General features: G+C 29.8%; 1 protein-coding gene across 1 annotated transcript; it reads left to right on the top strand.

Moving 5' to 3' along the window:
- Positions 1-3,019: 3,019 nt before the first annotated feature.
- Positions 3,020-20,185, top strand: LOC111706745 (uncharacterized). Its single transcript, XM_023479670.1, has 19 exons — positions 3,020-3,256; positions 4,228-4,278; positions 5,155-5,186; positions 5,498-5,544; positions 6,397-6,474; positions 7,360-7,449; positions 10,276-10,313; positions 10,505-10,550; positions 10,719-10,782; positions 11,844-11,888; positions 12,005-12,248; positions 13,543-13,628; positions 14,469-14,596; positions 15,080-15,206; positions 15,339-15,387; positions 16,181-16,247; positions 16,482-16,552; positions 17,121-17,190; positions 18,913-20,185. The coding sequence occupies exons 1-19, from the start codon at positions 3,246-3,248 to the stop codon at positions 19,144-19,146; spliced, it is 1,578 nt and encodes a 525-aa protein (XP_023335438.1). The 5' UTR covers positions 3,020-3,245; the 3' UTR covers positions 19,147-20,185.
- Positions 20,186-20,607: the final 422 nt, after the last annotated feature.

Below are 20,607 nucleotides of genomic sequence, written 5' to 3'. Positions count from 1 at the left end.
CGTCCATACAAATTGAGAAAGTTGCAACACATGACTCGGATCGTAAAAAAATCCATTTAATTTCAAACAAATCATTCAGATATTACAACCTACAGTCATCGATTATTTTTCGACGCATTTCTGTATAGTTAATATTTCATAATATTTTTTATTTGTTATTCACTTAAAACGCCGAAATAGTTGGCCGCCAGGTGTCTCTGCTCTCGATGGTTTGAATGATTTCACGTGGCAGAGACACCTAGCGGAAAAAAACGTCGTTTTAAATGCATTGCATATTAGAATGGTTTATCGTTTAAGTTTGCTTTTTTTTGCTTCATGTAACTGTGTTTATACAATAATAAGTGAATGAAAAAGAGATAATAAAGAATTATATTTTTTTAATAGAGGTGAAGCAGGAGTATTTAAATTTTAAGTTCTCATGTAGTTCTTGGAGAAGAAAAAAGGAAAATAAAGAATTTAGAGATATTTAGGAAATGATTTAAGACATTCTACGATGGAGAAAGTCAGAAAGGATGTGTTAGTAGTGTTAGTTTATTATTAATTACTTTGTTGGGATAATTCTTTTTGTTTGACTAATCCTATTTTATCCTACTATAATGTACTCACATCCTCTGATTTCATATATTGTCATATTTCTTACTCCTTCATTAATTCCATTTCTTCCTTAGTTCTCTTTTCTTTTTTTTTTCCTGATTTTAATGAGACACAAAGCATATAATTTATCATTTATTAATTTCCATCATATAGATACTTTTCTGATCATAAGATTATATTTGTTGTCCTGATTGTTGAATAAGAAGGAAAGAAGACACCATATTTTCCAATTGGTTGATTAACCAGCTCGCTAGATCTCTTGACATTAGCTATTTGTTTCCTTTTCTGAGCCATAAGCACTCTCCACACCTGATAACTAGGAGGATAGCTACTCCAGAAAGAGCGATGATTTCGATTCCATTATAGCCTGCAGAAAGGAAGGAGTTCTGCGTAGTAAAGGAGAGATAATGTTTATTAGCTGTTCCATTGATTTCAGATGTTCCTTCTGGGAGGAGAAATGTATCTTCTTACCATGTTTCTCAGAGGCTTTCATCTCCTCCATTTCCTGTTTCCTTTCTTCATCTTGCAGCACAATTTCCAATCCCTGGATCTGAAAAACAGTATCAGTAAATTTATTGTAAATTTGGTCAGCTAACATAATACAATGAATAGTTTTGTTTTGTATAATTTCACTTATTCTTAAAACCTGATATTGAGTAGTGCTACAATGAACAACAATTTTCTCATACTGTCTTCGCAGGCTCTCAAGTTCTCATAATTTTGTGTTACTATATTCAAATTTTACTAGTTTTAAGGATTAAGAATAAATATATTGATTATGTATAAAAGATAAAATTCATTCGCTAAGTTCATGGTTTCATGTTGTTAAATACTATTAACCGCAAACTAAACAAGTTTAAAAGTAAAAAGAGGAGATAAAAATTAAAATAAGAACTACGAAAAAATTACAAATGAGACTGGCTCATGTTAGAGGGGACCAGTACTTTACTTGTTTAAAGAGATAATTTGTGTAAACGCTTTTTTTTCTTTTTCATTGCTTTTTAGTTTTTTAATTTTCTTTCCAATTGGTAAGGAATTAAGGTCTAACTAGAATTTTAAGTAGAGAAGGTTTCAATTCATAAAAAACAGAGGGGGAAAAACACTCAAAAAGGAGAAAAAAGAAATATTAACACCTGGTGAATAAGAATAAAGTTGTTTATTCTTTAATTTTAAGCGACAGGTTTTTTGGTTATTTTTCTTGAGATCTTTCAACTAAATTCTCTTGTGATTTAACTGTAGAATTTGTTCCTGATATTTACTCCATATACACTCTAACTCTAGGCTATACTTGTCCTTTCTTTTAACTATATTCTTTTTATAACTAATTTTGTACGTGTTCGCTAAGAATGGGCATCATTTTTTTTAATTTGTGTTATTACGAAGTGAAAAAGTGAGTGAATGCATTGCATATAAACAAATAACAAATATTATGAAACATTAATTATATTCGAATGCGTCGAAAAATAATCGATGTCGAAAGATTTTAATATTTCAATGATTTGTTTGATATTAAATTGATTTGTTTACGATCCGAGTTGAATGTTGCATCTTTCTGAATTTGTAAGGACACTACGTTCTTAGGTATTAGTCGTTTTTAACAATTTTCTCCTTACAGACGCAACAGATAGAAGTAAGATTAGTAGCGATCAAAAGCGCTTTTTTATCGCATTAAGCCTATACCCCCTTTCATTTTTCGCGAACACTCCCTTTAAACTGTCACATTTATTGGGACGATATTTACACAAAATAAACACAAAAACAAATGATGAGTTAAGTTCCTTAAGAATTCTCAAATGTTAGTTTGTAAACGACAAAGTTCTTGTAAATTACCCGCCTAATTGATTGTTTCTTAAAACAAAATGAACGTTCAGATTTTTACATTCTTAAATATTAATGGATTCAGATTGACATGACAAGTTGCATACATTTTCAAGACTGGGTCAAATAAAAAGTGTAGCACCGCCTTTGCTCATGATATTATCTCCTTAACTCACAAATACAAATGTAAAGTTTAGAACTATAATCTACAAAGGTAGATCACTATGAGAATAAAAAATATAGAAAAACTAAAGCATTTCAGTCCATTTTTCATCCTCATTTTTTAAAGTGCGCACATTGGATATTGAGATCAAGCGTTCAATCCTAACAATACTCAACACAATAGTTCCGATGTCTGGTTTATGTTATTTAAGATGAAGATGAGCTGGCAGTTGGTATTTTTACCCCAAAAAGCTTAATGATAAAGGACAAAAAGAAAACATAGTTTAAAAGATATTCAGAAAAAGATATCTGAATAAATGAAAGATAAAAAGAATGCAGGACAGGAGGTGCAGGGGGGGGGGGAATATTCTCAGGTCAAACTGAATTCAAGAGAGAGAGGGAGAGAGAGAGCTAGACGGGGATTATACTTCAGTAATTCCCTCACTGTTCCCTCAGCATCATATTATCTAACAGTGCATACTGCATATAAACCCAGATTTTTTCTTAAAATTCAACATGTTGCGAAAGAGTAAATCGAAAAACAATATTGCACGTGTAAAAGTGATATTCTAGTTCAACTAAATAAAAAAAGTGTTTATCAAAATTTTGTAACTATTTAGTAAAAAATAAATCAGTGAGTTTGAGATTATCTAACATCGCAATCTAATAAGATGAGGGGAAGGTAAGGTTCCGATTTAAATTGTATTTGATTCGTAAATTGGTTAATCTTCAGATTAGGGTTTTAAATTGTTATTTAACTTTTAATAAACAATTCAAATTCGAAAACTCTCATTTTTGATTTGATCAATGCACATTTTAAAAATATTTAAAATATTTAGAATCTACAAAGTTATCAATATTTGATTTTTAAGTGCACTGTTTATTACTTAGACTACAAGAACAATAGGGGGTTTACGCAATTAAAAAAAGGATTTTACAATAAAATCTTAAATACAACTAGAATACTAAAATATAAAACACTAGGACTAATGTACGAGATATTTAGAACACTTAAATACTTTTATGCTGGAAAGTAGTCTTATGAAAATCATTTTCTTTTTATTTTTACAAACTTTTAAAAAGATAAAAAGTTAAATTCATTAAATCTTTATATTTTGCTGTAACAAGCCCTTAAATTGGACAGTTTTTGAAACTCTTGAAACTCAAGTTAAAGATTAAAATCGGAAATAACAAAAAATTCCTTTCTGCCATACTTCTACTAAAAAGATACAATCAAATGAAAAATGTACTTTCTGATTTTTGGCTTGGCTTCGTTTGGGTTTTAAATTTTTTTCTAAAATATTGAAGCCAAGTTATTCTTGTATAATTAATGAAATCTAAAGTAATCACAATTAAAATTGATTTTAATTCATTTCCACAATTTTGCTTTCCGAACACAATTTTTAGATGATTTATAAGAGACAGGATTTTATTAATCTTTAAAAGCTAATCTAATTCAAAATTACAAAAAGTTATTTTTTCATTACGTCTTATCAAGAAATAAGATTGGGCACATATTCAAATTACAAGAAATTCTGTAAAAACAATTTTCTGTAAACTTTCTTCCCTTAAATTACTTTAGCAAAACTCTTTTTAAATTATAAAATACACAGCTATTTGTTTGATTAACCCTAAACTATATTTTTTTTCTAGATTTGAAATCTTGGTGTTGAAACTTTTCTTCCTACTATCACCATCAAAGAGGAAAACACAAACATGGAAATTTTATTTCTGATATACTGTGTTTTGAATTTGTATCTAATAATATATTTGAGATCTATAATGAATATACAAGAAAAATAGATGGGTTGATAACAAAAAAGTATTTTAAGATAAGATAAAAAAGATAGTAAATAAATATGACATGCTGTGTTTTCAAGATAAAAAAGACAATATAGATAGTTATAGATTAAGATAGCATAGACATGGTAAAATGTTTTGTATATTGTAATATTTTTATGTGACTTTTTGTGTTCCACATTATTACACACAACGTTTTAATATATAGATTCATTAACGATCTGAGGGTCTGGACAGATAGACGAAGATTTAAAGTGGATCATCCTAAAAATACTAGAAAACTGGTCAATAAGCGTAATAATATGGACAAAAAGTAGTTTTTAAGGGACCTACTCCCAACTGCATAGAACATATAAATTGTTTTTTTTTCACTGCAACTAGGTATTTTACGTTGAATTTGTTGTTGTAATAATACTGTTATGGCATTGAATTTGTTGTTGTTTGGGAAAAAATGAAGTTTTCTTTAAATGGATACATTTTTTACCTCTGTTTTCAGTGTATTATATATATTTTTTTAAGTATCATTGATGGTAATATCATTTTGAAACTTCTTGGCTTCTAAGGATGAAAAATTCACTAGAAATGATTTAAAATGTTTTTTATTTCATGGAAAAATCCTTTTATTTAAACCTTTTTTTATTGGTAAAAATCTTTTGGGAAAGTATCTAATATCGATAGATAGAGCATAGATCTAAAAGTTAACTAAAAAGAGAACACAAAAATCTGTTAAAAAATGTTGATTAACATAAAATTTGAAATATCCATGTTATCTTGGTAAAGTGCCCTAGAGGTCTACAAGCCTATTATTGAAGGTAAGATGTTTTTGCAAATAAAGAAGAAATACATTTTTGCACTGCACTCAGGAGGACAAGTGTAAACTGTGCATGCAAAAAATAAATGTAGTTTTTCACATAAGAGCAATAAAACTTTCAGTGGAGAATTTAAAAAGCATTTGTTTGCTCGTCCATTCAGCAAACTAGAATAAACAAAGTTTTAATTAGCTGTTAATAATATTTTATTAGTTCAACTCCTCTTTGTTCAGAACGCACATTGTATTTAATCTGTGTCACAAAATTCAATAGTCACTACATAATATCATTCATAATAATGCTATTCATTCTAGGTTCTCTTAAATCAACACTGATTCCTGAGTTTTTAACTGTAGATCAGGGAAAGAATGATAATTCCAAACCACGCATTTGGTTAAAAAAATGTCAACGTTAGTCTGTTTCTAAAAAAGAGGTAGAGATTATAAAGTTGATCAGTGGTTTCTTTTATCTGATAAAATATTTAAGGACAGAGTTTTTGAGAAAATTCATTATACAAAAACGTTGAAAAAATAATAATGCCATTTTTATGGTCATAACAACCCTATTTAGCTTGACGTCTGGTTTACTAACTGGCTGCGGGGGGGGGGAATTGACCCATTCCCCTCTATTTTCTTTTTGCAATACCAATCTATAACATTTGATTCGTTTTTGAAAGTCCTTGGGGTCTACTTCAATGATCTGCAAAAAAATGGCAAATTGCAAAAATCCAAATATTTTTTGCGAAATCTAGTTATTAAGCAAAAAATGTGCCAACAAAATGTACAAATTATAAATTTTTGAAAAGCCTAAGACTCAACGAATTCAAATTACAAAAACATTTGCAAAATTTGTAAAACCTAAATGTGTATTTAAGAAAAACTGAAAATGTGCAAATTTCCTGAAAAAGCGTCTTTGCAAAAATTGTGCAATTTGCTTTCTTTTGTTGTAGGCTCTCCAAAGAGCTATATAATGCAGAAATCCAATGATTGGAAGTAGGTCTAAATAAAAATTTAGTCAGGTTTCAGTAAAATAAGACATTTAGGCAGTATGCCTAAGGGCTCAGGCAGTAGGTATAAAATCCCAGCTTTTAGCCTGAAGTAAGGGGCACGTGTTTGTTGTTTCTGTTAAGTTATCGCAAAAAAAACAGGGGGGTCAACCCCCTCCCCACCCGGTCAGATATGGTATACCATATTAATTTTTCATACTTCTAAAGAACCAAGTTGTGAAAATAACTGCTGGAGAAACTCTTCATCTAAAATGCCGAGTCATCAATCTTGCAATTCATCACACGGTAATATAATGTCGTCTTTACACACTCTTTCTTTCAATCTATGTATTTTTCTATCTATGCATTTTTGAAATATCTACTTCTGAAGAATGTTTATGCTAGAATAAAAAATTCAATGAATATTTTAGTAAATTTAGCTGTGCTTATAACATATTGCTAGGAATTTTGGATTGATAATTATAGATAAATTGATGAATATATATATATATATATATTTGAAGATAGACTTGATAAGCAATGATCATGTATTGTACTTGAAGGATTAGAAGGATTGTATTAATTAACATTCACAAACAAGAAGAACCTGGGATATTAGAGTAACAGATGGGAACACCATACAGGGGATATAAAATACTTGAGGGAAACTATAAGAAATATAAGATGAAAAGCTAAGGAATAAGAGGATGATATTATTACATAATACGATGATAAAGTGGAAGAGTGACGATTTTTTCTAAAAACGGTTAGTTTATTTATAATTTTTATAATCTAAACTACTTTAAAGAAGTTTAAATGAATTTATGTACAAATCACTGACTACGTTTACCTGTACAATCAATATTGCTTAGATATTTCTCCTCTTCCGACATTCATCTTATAAGTTACAACAAAACTAGAATTCGAACTCATTTAAAACAATTAAATGTAGATTTTAACATTTTCTATTTTTTTGTTGCACTAGCTAAAGTATTTAAAAAGATGTGTATTGCTAATTGTTTTATGGTTTTAAATAAAATGTTGACAGAGTTTATAAATTGCATAAACCTTAGTTTGTTCAGGGTGATTCCAATACATGGGACAGCATGGTGCATTCGTCAATTTTTTTAAATATTCTAGTTATGTGTACATATATGTATTATATATTTGAATATTCTAGTTTCTATACAGGTATCCTGGCTACGAGTATCAGACGTGCAAGTTTTAACCGTTGGAGGTCTAGTATTCAGCTCGGATCCAAGAATTCAAATAGATGTGAAGGTAAAACACCAAAAATACAGGGAACTCCTTTTATATACAAAAAAAAACTTTTGTAATCTGAACCCATCCTTGCTAAATACTTAGTTACCTTCCTCCAATCCTTTGTATCGCGGCAAGTTCATGATTTGTCGAACAGTCATCTACTTCAGCTATCTTCGCATAATTTCTTAAAGCAGTTAACGCTCTCCAAACCAACACTTCTAGCCTTCGGTTTCTGAGACAATCGAATCACTCAAATTACTGTGCAACAATTTCTGTCAGGCATTTTTACCAGAAAAATTATTCAAAAGAGGTGGCAGCTGTTTGGCCTATAGTCGTACTTTAAATCAAACTTTTGATTTGGGGTATATAACTAAAAATAATATGCCAGTGGCGCTAAATAAGTATTTTTAGTTTTTTTATTAAGGGTCAAAATCTCAATTCTTTTATATGTTTTCGCAAAAAAATAAGAATTTGTGCAATTGGATAAGGAAATAATCGACGTTTTTCATTTCAAAAAAAGTTATCTGGCAAAAGTGTTTGTCTGCTAGAGTTTTTGATTTGTACCATGTTTGTACTTCACAGAATAGCTCCGGCAAAAAATAGAAAAGAGAGAGAAGCATCGAGACTATAAACCAAGTGTTTACAAATGTACTGAAACTTGTGTTAAAGTCGTCGCAATGAAGCATTTCTTTTCGACATATACATATTGTTTTGATGAAATATCTTTTGAAAAAAGTTCTCAACTTCCTGTTTATTTGTATTCAAAATCCACTGTACAACGAAATCCTATCCGTGTGCTTTTTTGGTTTTCTAGGATGTAAATTGTACATAATTATTGGCTTACGGGCTATGTTGTAGGGAGAACAGTTTACCAAAAAGTTATTCTTTTTTGAAAGATAATTCTTTAATGATTGCAATCAAAATATTTTTGTTAAATGTTTGTTAAAGGAATTGAGTTTTTGCAACAAACTTGCATTTTCTAACCCCTATATCTTTGCAACCTGATGGTGTAAACCTTTGATATTTCAAACTTAGACTATTTGATCTACCAGAATTAATGGTTTGAAATATCAAAGGTCTAGGAAAACGGTATGCTAAGTTATAGGAATTAGAAAATCTGAGTTTGTGGCAAAAACTCAATTCCTTTACAGCTATTTTAGCGTACAAATCTTATTCTTCAACAATTTTGTCTTAATATAAAAAATGTTAAGTTTCGACGATAAAGGGTAAAATCAGACGTGTTAGTACTGAGTATGTAACTGAATTTTGTTTCGAAGGAATTTCAAGTTTAAATTATTCAATCTAACAGAGCTTATTCATTGAAATATCTAAATATGTCTACATATCACCCTCAACTAACGAGAGAGAGAAGCATTCGGTTTCTTTTATTTGAAATCAAACATGTTTTTGTCTATAACTCAACAGTCTTTAGACTTAGAGATTTGTTTATTTTATACTTTTTTATTCATATGTATATGCCAACAAAAAAATATTTTAGATAAAAGGCTATAAAACTATGTAAAAGGGGTCATATTGTAATCGAAATTCACAGTTTTCTGAAATATTGACAGAACCGTTAAATTCACGTGATAGGAATTAGAAAACCAGAGTTTTCTAATTCTTAAACAATTTGACCCCTTATAATAACTTTAAAAGGAACAATGAACATTTGCCCTAAACTCTAATATTTGAAATCATATATCTTTGCGAGCAATAATATTGTTATAAAAGATTTAACAATTAAGGTTTCTACCATTATGTTATAAGAATGTCGTGGAGCCTCGATATTTTAAGCGATAAACTTTGACACATCAGGTTGCAAAGATATAGGGATTAGAAAATTTGCTGTTTGAGAGAAGTGTTGTTCACATTATTCATTTGATTTTCACCCTACACGCGATGTGACTCATGAGTGAGGCATCCTGTATAACAATATGCTGCTAACAGGGCATTCATTGCATATCGTTTTTGGTACTGAAACCAAGGTATTCAGCACATATTATTTGATGAAACCAAAGTATTAAGCACATATTGTTTAATGAAACCATAGTATACTGCACATATTGTTTACTGAAACCAGGATATTCAGCACATATTGTTTACTGAAACCAGAGCATACCGCATATATTGTTTACTGAAACCAGGATAGTACATATTGTTTACTGAAACCCGAGTATACCGCACATATTGTTTACAGAAACCAGAATATTCAGCACATATTGTTTACTGAAACCAGAGTATACCGCACATATTATTTACTGAAACCAGAGTATACCGCACATATTTTTTAAGGAAACCAGGATATTCAGCACATATTGTTTACTGAAACCAGAGTATACCGCACAAATTGTTTAATGAAACCAGGATATTCAGCACATATTGTTTATTGAAACCAGAGTATTGAGCACACGTACAGAATACATATGATCGAAAAATTAAGAAAAAACAACGATAATGCAAAATAAAAGCAAACACGAATGTACACAAAAAATGTTCAAAGAGAATACTGTTAAATACAATTGTACAACTGTGTATTGACCTTTTATGAATAAATACTTATAATAAATTGTAAACAAAATTAAAATAACTGAAATATTCTTCAATTTTATTGCATAAAACACACTGGATCAACCACAAACTGGGTACACAAGACGGGCTGGTAAACGAGTAAATCCTTGTACCAATTCGGAGCTTGTAATGACCTTTTTAATTCTAAGCGACATATCATAATTTAAAAAAAGAATTATTCCACTTATGAAAATTATAAATCTTTAGTTTTCAGCAATAGCTTGATTAATTTTTTAAAGGATTGCTGAGAAATTTTCAATGTTTTTTTTCTTTCAGTCGTCGAAAATACCTGGATCCGGAACTTGGATTTTTAGGTAGGAAATATTTTGTTTTTCACTTATAATTATTAGTTGAGAAAAAATTAAGGCAAACTTTCGTGCCTTGCTTTTGAATTTAGATTTAAATTGAGGGTAAGTGGGGTAACATCAGATTGATTTTATTTGCAATTAAATATTTATAGTATTCAAAATTGTTTACTTATTCTTATAACTTTTTTTTGTTTAAGAATTCGAGAAGTATTGAAGCAGGATGAAGGGGTATACCAGTGTCAGGTAAACCCCCCCCCCCCTCCTCTCCTCATCCAAGGGTTTCCATCGCTTGCATTGCATTGCAGACTAAATCAGAAAAAGAATAAGTTTGGAAAGTTTTCCTTATAGTGGAACCCATAACACTATACTCAAACAAACACATTTTGTTATTTTTAAATATCGCCTTCACAGGTTAATACGGAACCAGCGACAACCCTGGATATTACTGTACACGTTTCATCAAACTCCCTGCCAGGTGAATTTTTGATCATTCAATTTTTTACATTTTCGTTTACGTAAATATTTATGTAAAAAATTACAGATGGCTTCTATTAGTATTTTTATAAGTATACTTTCAACGGTTTAAAAACCCTGTCTAAGACCGTAGAGGTGGATACATTCTTCATTTCGAATATATTGAGAACATAATTCTGTGTATTGTCAACACTATATTCAAGCTTAAATTATCTTAAAGAAAGTTATTCTTCCAAATAGATTATATTATCAAGTACAATTAGGTGGCAAATGAGAAATGGACCAATTATACACGACACGTCACAAGTGTCAAATATTTTCAACATTAGTTGACATGTTTTCCAAGATTAAATAAAAAAGTTTAAAAACAGAAAATAACGAACACAAAAAAACACACTTTTTTCACTGTAAGATAAGCACTTAATCTAAAATTATCACAATCATTAATAATTTTGTCAGACACAAAACAGAGTGGACACTTGTGACGTAAGAATATATCTGAACTGAACAGTGTACAAATTCTACGTTGCGATCTATTGTACTTGACACTCTATTTGTATTCTTCGGTTGAATTTTCTATTGCGTGTTTAATTCTGATGTAAAATGAAACCGGTTCTTTAATGACCCATTATTAAAAAAATTAAATTCTTAGTTTTCCATTTGTTAAGCGTCAACCAAAAATAAGCATAAGTCATGAAGCTCGAAATGTACAAAAAAAGTGTACTGCAGTATTTTAGAGTATTATCGATTCCGATACAATGGTGCCAAAGAATGGAAGCTGGTTCAAGTTTAATCTTCTGTACAGTCATAGAATATAATTTTGATTCATCCCAATTCTAAACTTTTTAAAGTATTATAGACAAACAAACAAACAAAAGGTCAGATTTAGATTTTTAGATTATGGCGAACTTTAAGATGAGAAATTTTTTTTTCTTCAAAATATAAACTTTCCAAAATGATTTTAAAATAATTAATTTAAAATTTTCAACTACGGAAAAATAATACATTTTAAGTATCTTGATTACAAAAACAAAGAAAAACAATAAGATTTAAATTTTTCAGATTATGATAGATTTCAAGATGATGCAAAAGAGGAATCTTCTAAAGGAAACGATTCAAAACTGATTCAAAACTAATATTAGTCACATTTGTGAAAATTTCAAACACGTAAAAGTCGATGTACATTGTACATGCGGCGTTGATGTATTTTGAAATCTATTTAGAGCTGTTCTCAGATCCTGTGGAGCATTCAGATGAGATACTTTCGACTTCTAGTCTTAACATGACTTTAGCAAATTCAAGTTTGAGCGAGGAGGTTATGTTTGAGAATGATTTAGAGGATGAAAATATGTTTGGGAAAGACTATAGAAATAAGAACGACGATGATACTGGTTATAAAGAGAACACTGAGAATGACCAACAGGGATTTTATAACAATGAATTCTCCACACCGGTTTCTAGTTTAACGTAAGAATTTAAATTAGAATATTATTTTTCAAATAGTAGCTATGAGTTGGTTGAGTTAAAACGATGTAGAATATATCCTAAGCTTATTAGATTTATATTTTTGGACCGCTTTATTTTAAGGTAGAATCCGCTAGTTCTTAATAATGCGAGATGTGCAACGAAAATATTAAAGTTACTTACCACTCTGATGGGTTTGTGAGAAGGTTAGGTCTTCAAGAACGGTGGTCGGACTAAAATTCTTCCAGAATTACGTACTAATAATTATCAAACTTAGAAAAGGAATTGAAAATCGCAACAAATTAAGATTTTCTATTACGTATATCTTTGGAACCTGATGTTAAAACACTTTGATATTTCATACAGTGAAACCCTTAATAAGAATACATCGGAAGAATTTATCAAATGTCGTCTTGGCCATTTTTTAATGAGTTTTATACTATATTACGTAAATTTCAGTATTTGTGAAAATAAATAAATATCCATGAATATGCGGAAACAGTTTTATAGAGCTCCATATAATCATTTAACTAAAAAACTAAATATATGCAACATTCCATTATCAGAAAGTGAAGAATACGACATTTGATGAATTCTTTCGATGTATTCGTTATTAAGGGTTTCGCTGTACTAAAAATGTTGCTTGGTTATTTCATCAAAGTTTGACAAAATCATTAGGCTGTCATATCAAAGTTTGAAGTTTTTTAAGTTTATGGCTAACATTTTCTTTTAGTGATAAATTAATTTTGGGGTAGTTCTAATCAAAACATTAAAACTTCCTTTGAAAATCAAAAGGTAAAGGCAAAACTTGAAAATCATGTAACCGTTGTTAGAGGGACATTTTAACTTTCTTAAACACTAAAAAGGCTCAGTGCTCAGTGGGTGGGGAGGGAGGGAGGGGGGAAGGTATTTGAGACAGATATATCCTTTTAGTGTCAAAGTCAAGGAAAATGAAATCTAAGGAATATCCCAAATTCTCTGGTTTCAGGAAATCTCCCAAATGCCCGCAAGGTATTTTGGAATCTTCCAAAGGTCCCAAATTGCTTACGAAATCTGATATTAAACGATTAAATTTTGTTTCCCATATGCCTGGTTATTTGTGTGATCTGCAAAAAAAGTATAAATCTCCTGAATGCCTGGGTAATTTTCCAAAATCACAAATCCTTTTTGTCTTTTTGGACTTTTTATTGTATTTCAGGGAATTTGTGGAATTTACAAAATGACTGGGTATTTTGGGATTTTAAGACCACGTTTGAGAATTCTTCAAATTTAACCTTATAATAAACCCTTTTTATAGGCCTGGTCGAGCTTTGAGTGAACCCAACCCACTTCAGTCTCTCTTGGAACCATCCTTACCAACATCAATTATCCAAATGGAAAAAAGTAAACAATAGCAAACATTGAAACAAGTAGTGATCATGTAATTTATCTTTTTTTTATGCAATGCAACGCTTTTTTCATTTTTAATACAGGGTGTCCCAATAAACATGGGAATTCAGTGACGAACTCGATATCGTCTTTTCAAAAAATTCTTTGATTTAGTATAGTGATACCTACTCAGAAAGCTGTAATCTGTAAGAGTTTCGTCTGCTATGTTCACATTTGGGTTGTTTATGTTTTGACTGCATACGGTTGTACTTAGTAAAACAAGAAAATTGCAGTATACAAACAGAGTAAACTTGTCCGTCTTCACTGCTCAACTTGCGCAGATATAATAGACACACCTTTACAGTCTTTTACCCTTTTCATAAGATAAATTCTAGCAGACATTATAATATTATGGCTGTTGAAATTAGGTATTACAATGCTAACTCATAACAAAGACGATATCGAATTCGTCACTGAATTCCCATGTTTTTGGGACACCCTGTATGTTAACTCGTCTTTGATAATACTTAAGATTTAAAGTCTATTATTTTCTAAAAACACAAATTCATATTTCTTTATGAATTAAAGAAATACGTTTTAATTTTAGTATTAGGCATTTACAGCTTTTAAACATTCTAGAATGAAGATTTTAGGCTTTTTATAGCCCCTAATAAAAAAAAATTGAAATACTTTTTTGAAACCTCTGGAATGCTATGCATTTATAACCTAAATGAAATGCTTAATTTTAAGTACACTTGCGGTCAAGGTAAATAAAAATTACAAAAAATGTACAGACCAAAGAGACACCACGTCTTTTTTGCTAATTGCCTTTTGGGTGAATAAGGATTATTCTAGGCGATGAGAAAGGTGTTCAAGAATCTGCAGATGAGAATGCTCTTCTTCAACCCATTCTCTCATTGTTAACAGTTGCCGGGTTTATTATTATTCTGGGATCCATCAGATCTTATTATAGTTCAGCAAAGGTAAATAAATATAAACTGTAAACACTTCATAAAGAGAGAGGGAGTTTTTTTTTACTTTCTAGCTATTTTACAGTGGAAGGCGATTATATCAATATATTTACAAGCTTTTTTGAATTACAAGCTTACAAGTAATCAAAGAAAGTTTTTTTTTAACTCGTCAGCTTCTTGTTGTTTTCACGTTTATGTGTGTTATTATCTATGTTGTTTAAAAGCTTGATATAAATCAAAATTGATATCCAAACTGGTCATCATTGTATTAATATTTGCGACGACGACTGTATCTTAACAGAAATCACAGTTACTTGTAAAAGTAGTAATATGGCGCACATTTGTATTTGATTAGCAATCCTTTCTTAATATAGATGTTTGAAGTAATGTGATAGTTCAGTTTTCACTGTTTGAAGTAATGTGATAGTTCAGTTTTCACTGTGTCAATTTAATTGTCATATGACTAAAAAAGCTATTTAAATCACTTTGGTTCAGAATGAAGACGACCATATGAAGCCCAGGTCCAGAACAGGAACAAACAATAGCAGACAGTCAAGAATAGGAACAGATGACAGCCGACGATCTAAGACAGATACACCAGAAAGAAGAAAGGCATCTTCAGGTTATTCTCAAACTATTTTACGAAAAAAGATGTTTAGAAATATAGATTTTAAGATTTGAATTTTTTGGCTAAATAACTCTACCACATTTATAGGTTTATATAAAATTTATGAATTTATTTTTTTATATATAGGCCGACAAAAGCCCATGATAGATGAGGAGGAAATATATTTGGAAATTAGGTGAATATTTTAGTCAATATAGTACTTTCTCATAAATTATGGCACAGTAATCTACACCATCAACTTATTCGTTCGGAAAGCAAATACAGGATCAGCTGATCCATCGGATATTGAGATTACAGAATCAACCAACCTTTGAAAGGATCATATTGCAGGATCATATGATCCATCAAAAAGATCCGATTCAATTTAGAAGGCGTCCCATGAAACATAACAGTTAAGAGACGTCTTGAATGTCGTCTTTAATCTTTAAAATAATATGCAGTAATTTTATAGGTAGAATTTTTAAATTAATAATCACATAATACTTCTTTTCCAAAATTTTCAAAGATGTGGTCAGTATTTTTTGTGCTTTTACAATTATTGGAAGTGTAAAGAATTTTGTTCATATTTTAACTAGTTTGGTTTTAGTATTAATAGATATATCTAATGATGAATAAATATAATTCTTAATTTCTTCTTTAATATCAAAAAAACAAAAAGACAAACCACATTTTTGAATGTTTGTTTCAATATTGTAATGATTGTTTCAAGAAGAATAATGCATGTAAAAGTAGGTTGAAGAATTTTGGATGTTATATACCCCTACAGTTATAGTTTCTCTATGGATTCAAGCTCGTAACTCGTTTTACATTTTTATTTTTTGTTTAAAAGCTATGGTTGCAAAATGTTTTTTTTAAAATTTGCACAAGCTAATAGCTTTTCTAATTCTTAAAATGTGAAAAATATCAGAGCGTACAATATTTTCAAATCTTCGTAATATATAATTTTTGTAAAATTAAAATGTTTTTAGGAGGACAACACCGCTGGTTCAAGTTGTCCGGTCATCACCGTTAGAGAATGAAAAAACTACACGCAAGGTATATACTGTCGATTTATTGGGAAAATTAAAATAGTTGGCGGGTTAAAAATTATCTTGCAATAGTTTAAAAAGTTAAGTAAAGAACAGCAAAATGGAATTTAAAGATAATAATGGGATAATGGAGAAAATCAAGAAAAAAGATTATGTATCAATAAATTATTGCAAACCTAATTTAAATGTCTGACATTTGTAAAAATACTAATCTTTATATCGTAATCTTGCGNTTTTTTAGGGAAGAGTTCATAGTGAAACATCAGACTATTCTGATTCTAGTGGAATGACTGAATATAATAGAGAAGCAAGGAATGAAAACAATTTCTTACGTTTGTTTCAAATATGAGTACGCACTCACATATATAATTACTTAATATTTCTATATTTTGCTGTCTGTCTGTTTGTTATTATCCAATAAACGGTTATACCGATCAGGCCCACTCCCCCCATAGGGTAGGATTATGGCTGGGCAAAGTGAAATTAGTGACTACTATTATCATTTTAGAAAATGTGCAAATTTAAATAGAAAAATCTGCGAAAATTTCCGGACGATTAAAAATGGCGATTTTTAGATAACAGTTATAAAATAGTAATAAAATACATACTTTTTCAGTTCACATTTCATTCATCAATCAATCGTACTTAACAATTAATTTTTAGGTTCTATAGATTAACTTTCTTCAAAAATAATATATATGTATCATTCGTGTATAATATCTGATAACAATGTTATATGTAACTATTATAAGTCTATATTTTATGATTATATATCGCATTAGATTGTATTTGATTGACATACCTAAGTTTTGATAATTATGTCTTATATTCCAGTAATATTTGATTTTACCATAATATTAAAAAGCAAATTGTTTTTTAGTACCAGCCGACCTGTTAGTAAAAAGTCAAATTCAAAAACGACAAAATATGCAGGAATCAACAAAACAGGGGTAAGATAGTTGAAATTGATCAAATTAAACATTTATCTAAGTTAATTGGAACTATACAACATACACAGAGTGTACCAAAAACGCTCTTTTATGCATTGTAGCACTCACCATGATTAAATTTTAAATTTTTTTTTTACATTTCATGGATTATTTCCAATCTATTGATATCAATTAGAGGTGCAGCGCAAAAAATTGAACAAGAGATAATAGTTTGAAATTGGACTTTGTCTTGGTTCAACAGTCTTTAAACTTGTCTTATTAAACTTTTTCATTCAAAACGCATATGCCGACAAAAACGTATAAAATAGGAAATAATAATGTTTAATAGGTTAACTACTAGTGATCGAAAGTCTGCAGTTCTCTGGAAACCGTTAAGTTCGCGTGTTGAGTTTATTATTTTGAATTTTACCGTATTATAGAATTTCATTAAGGTCTGAAAAAATGCAAATCTTAGAAAGGAATATAAAAAATGCGCACCTATTTCTAAAGAACCGCATGACCTTAGTTTTCAATGCAGGGAAGAAATTTCTTTGCTTTTAAGTACCACAAAAGCAAGGGCCACACAAACTTTTTTCCTGGTTTTTAGATAGAATTCGGGAGAATTTTTCACCATTCAAGATAAGACTGTCTAAAAACACTCAATTTATCTTTATAGATCAGTCCCTTTAATAAATAAGAACCATCTTATAGTTTCTCCCAATCTTACTGTAACATGAAATTGATGTAAAAGCATTTAGCTGCGCTTCGAAACACTTTGTTGATTAAGTACGACTGGACACTTAAAAGTATTCAATAAATTCCAGAATTGGTATTTAAAATTAAAGTTTTACTATAAATAACATATTTGAAACAATTAGCATAATTATTTTAGATATTTTCAATAAATATATAATCAATGTATCGATGGTAGTGAAAATTTGAATTATGAATTAAAATTTCAACTTTTGTTGTTAAGTGCAGTTTTCACGGTTATGAACTTTGTAACTAGAATGTTTAGCCTAGAATCAAAATCAATGTTATTATCAAATATAATTAATTGTTTTTTATTTTCAAATACAAAATAAAATTATAAACAAACGAGTTATAAACAAATTAGTTGTGTTTATTAAGTTTTGCTTAAATTTATTTAGAATTTATTTAGGGGTGCTACTAGACAGCTTACCCCTGTAATATTAATTTACAAGTTCACTATATTCATACCGATTATTTTTTCTGATCAGCTAATGTCAATCAGATGCTGTATTGGACGCCATAAGTTTTCTCCTGAAAATTTTTTTGGCCGAAATGTTTCATCTGTAGACTCCAATTTTATTCATATCATTTTTGTAGAAGGTTAGTGTCCATGAAAATTTTTACAATTTTGATCTACGTTTCAGCAAACAAATTAACATATCTTCCCAGTGCCTCTTTGGAACATATTATGTCCAAACGTCTAACTCATTGGCAAGCATACCCTTGCGAATTTGGTTTGAAAAAAATACCATTTTTGCCGACTTTTTCTGGGGTCTTTACTTTCTCTACCCCTTCTGACAACACTCTGCACATCTCACTTTAAACTTGCTGATGCATTGTGCTCTGCCTATTATTCATCTTAAATGTATGCATGAATTAATGTATTTTACAAACTCTCGTCGTGTGACAAAGTGGAGATAATCAATCTCCAGGAAAAGTCTAAGCACATGAAAATAAAATAGCTAAACAACTAAAAAAAATTATTTCTAGGCTCGACGAAGTAGAGAGAGATACCTGGCAAGCTTAGAAACCCTATCCTCACCTTCCCCTCTACCTGGCGATACTATCCTTGAAATCTCTAATGCAACCGAATCAAAGCATCAAGAAGTACTTATTAAAACTCACTTAGTTGTCCCACCTCCAATCTCCAGATATAGTAAAAACAATAGGGAAAACCCAAAAAGAAAAATAAATTTTAACCCTTTTGATGAATACAGTGATTAGCCTTTTAACTACATTTTCTCAATTCTTTATTGGTTAAATTTTAAATTCTGGTCAAGTAATAGAAAGAATAGAAAAAAGCCCTGTACGCGCGGAATGTCTAAATTTTGATTAATTAATACTCATTAATGATCTTGCTTTTGTTTTACGGCCTTATCAAATTTTGTCAGAATTAACTATTTGTAGAATTTTTGATCTCGCATCGCATGCATTAGGAATGTATTCAACTTCAAGCAATATAATAAGAGATATTATGATGTTTGAAGTTGAACTTGAAAAAAAATCATCGTTAATAAGAAATTCAAATTGTCCTAATACCGTTCTGTCCGAAATAAAACTGGCGCTGCATTGGGAACACTAGGTAGTAATGTAAACAATCACCCTAATTGTAACAAAAAAAAACTATTTAGGATATAGTTCTAATAAATTTTGGTATAGAAAAAGAATGTAAACATAAGTATAAAATAATGGGATTATTTTCAGTACGAACTTAATATATTACTAAATTAAGGAAAATATATATGTTATAGGCGTGGGAACTATATCTGTGCGGGGGGGGGATTGATTATTATGAAAACAGTTGTTCGATAAAGATTTGATGTTTTTTGGCATAAATTGACACCGTGGCGTAGCCAAGACAAAAAAAAAATGAAAAGGGATTAGACAGCGGATATGTCAATTATATTGCTTTGAATGTGTATGTGATGCCTGTTTTCAGAAACTTTTTAGAACCTCGTGGCTTAGTTTTGACATTTGAATAAAAAAGTGAATTCTATTGCATTATGCAGATTCTGGTTAATCGGGACACTTAGTTGTACTGCATGTGTACGATATAAAGTACACGATTTTTTACAACAACATGAAGTATATTAAAATAAAATAAAAATTAATGAAGTACACAGCTGCTGGGTAAACTGCAGTATTTGGACAATCTGAATTTCTGACTTAATTATTCCTGCTTTCTGCAGAAATGTTGTTTAAATGTCACAATTTTTTCCTATTCCGATAGAAGCAACTAAAATATAGTAAAAATCAATTATAATTATTATTCATATTATTTAGTATTATCCAATAATATTACAGTTCAAAAAATAAAAATTAAGTTTAAAAAAAAAATGTTGTTTTCCGAAATGGAGTGCAAAATCTCCGAATACAAAATGAAAATTGTCTAATCTCTATATCTTGGAAACATAATGGTCTAAAGAATTCATAGTTTGAAATATCTATGGCTTACGCCATTGGGTTGCTATGATATGGGGGTTAGAAAATCAGTGGCAGCCTTCAATTCCTTTGTATGTTAAAAAAATGTTTGTTCTTTTCAAAGAAAATTCGAAAGTTTTTAATAGAAATTTCACAAGTTTGATGACAAGTTACGATATTGATTTATCCCTATCTGCCTGACAAATTCTTATTGAAATTTATTTCAAAATGTGCAAAACCGAGATATTACATGATGAGTAAAAA

The sequence above is a fragment of the Eurytemora carolleeae genome, unplaced genomic scaffold, assembly GCF_000591075.1.
Source record: "Eurytemora carolleeae unplaced genomic scaffold, Eaff_2.0 scaffold754, whole genome shotgun sequence".
NCBI lineage: Eukaryota > Metazoa > Arthropoda > Copepoda > Calanoida > Temoridae > Eurytemora > Eurytemora carolleeae.
The sequence above is the reverse complement of the archived record's forward strand: the minus strand, read 5'-3'. Positions and strand labels throughout refer to the sequence as shown.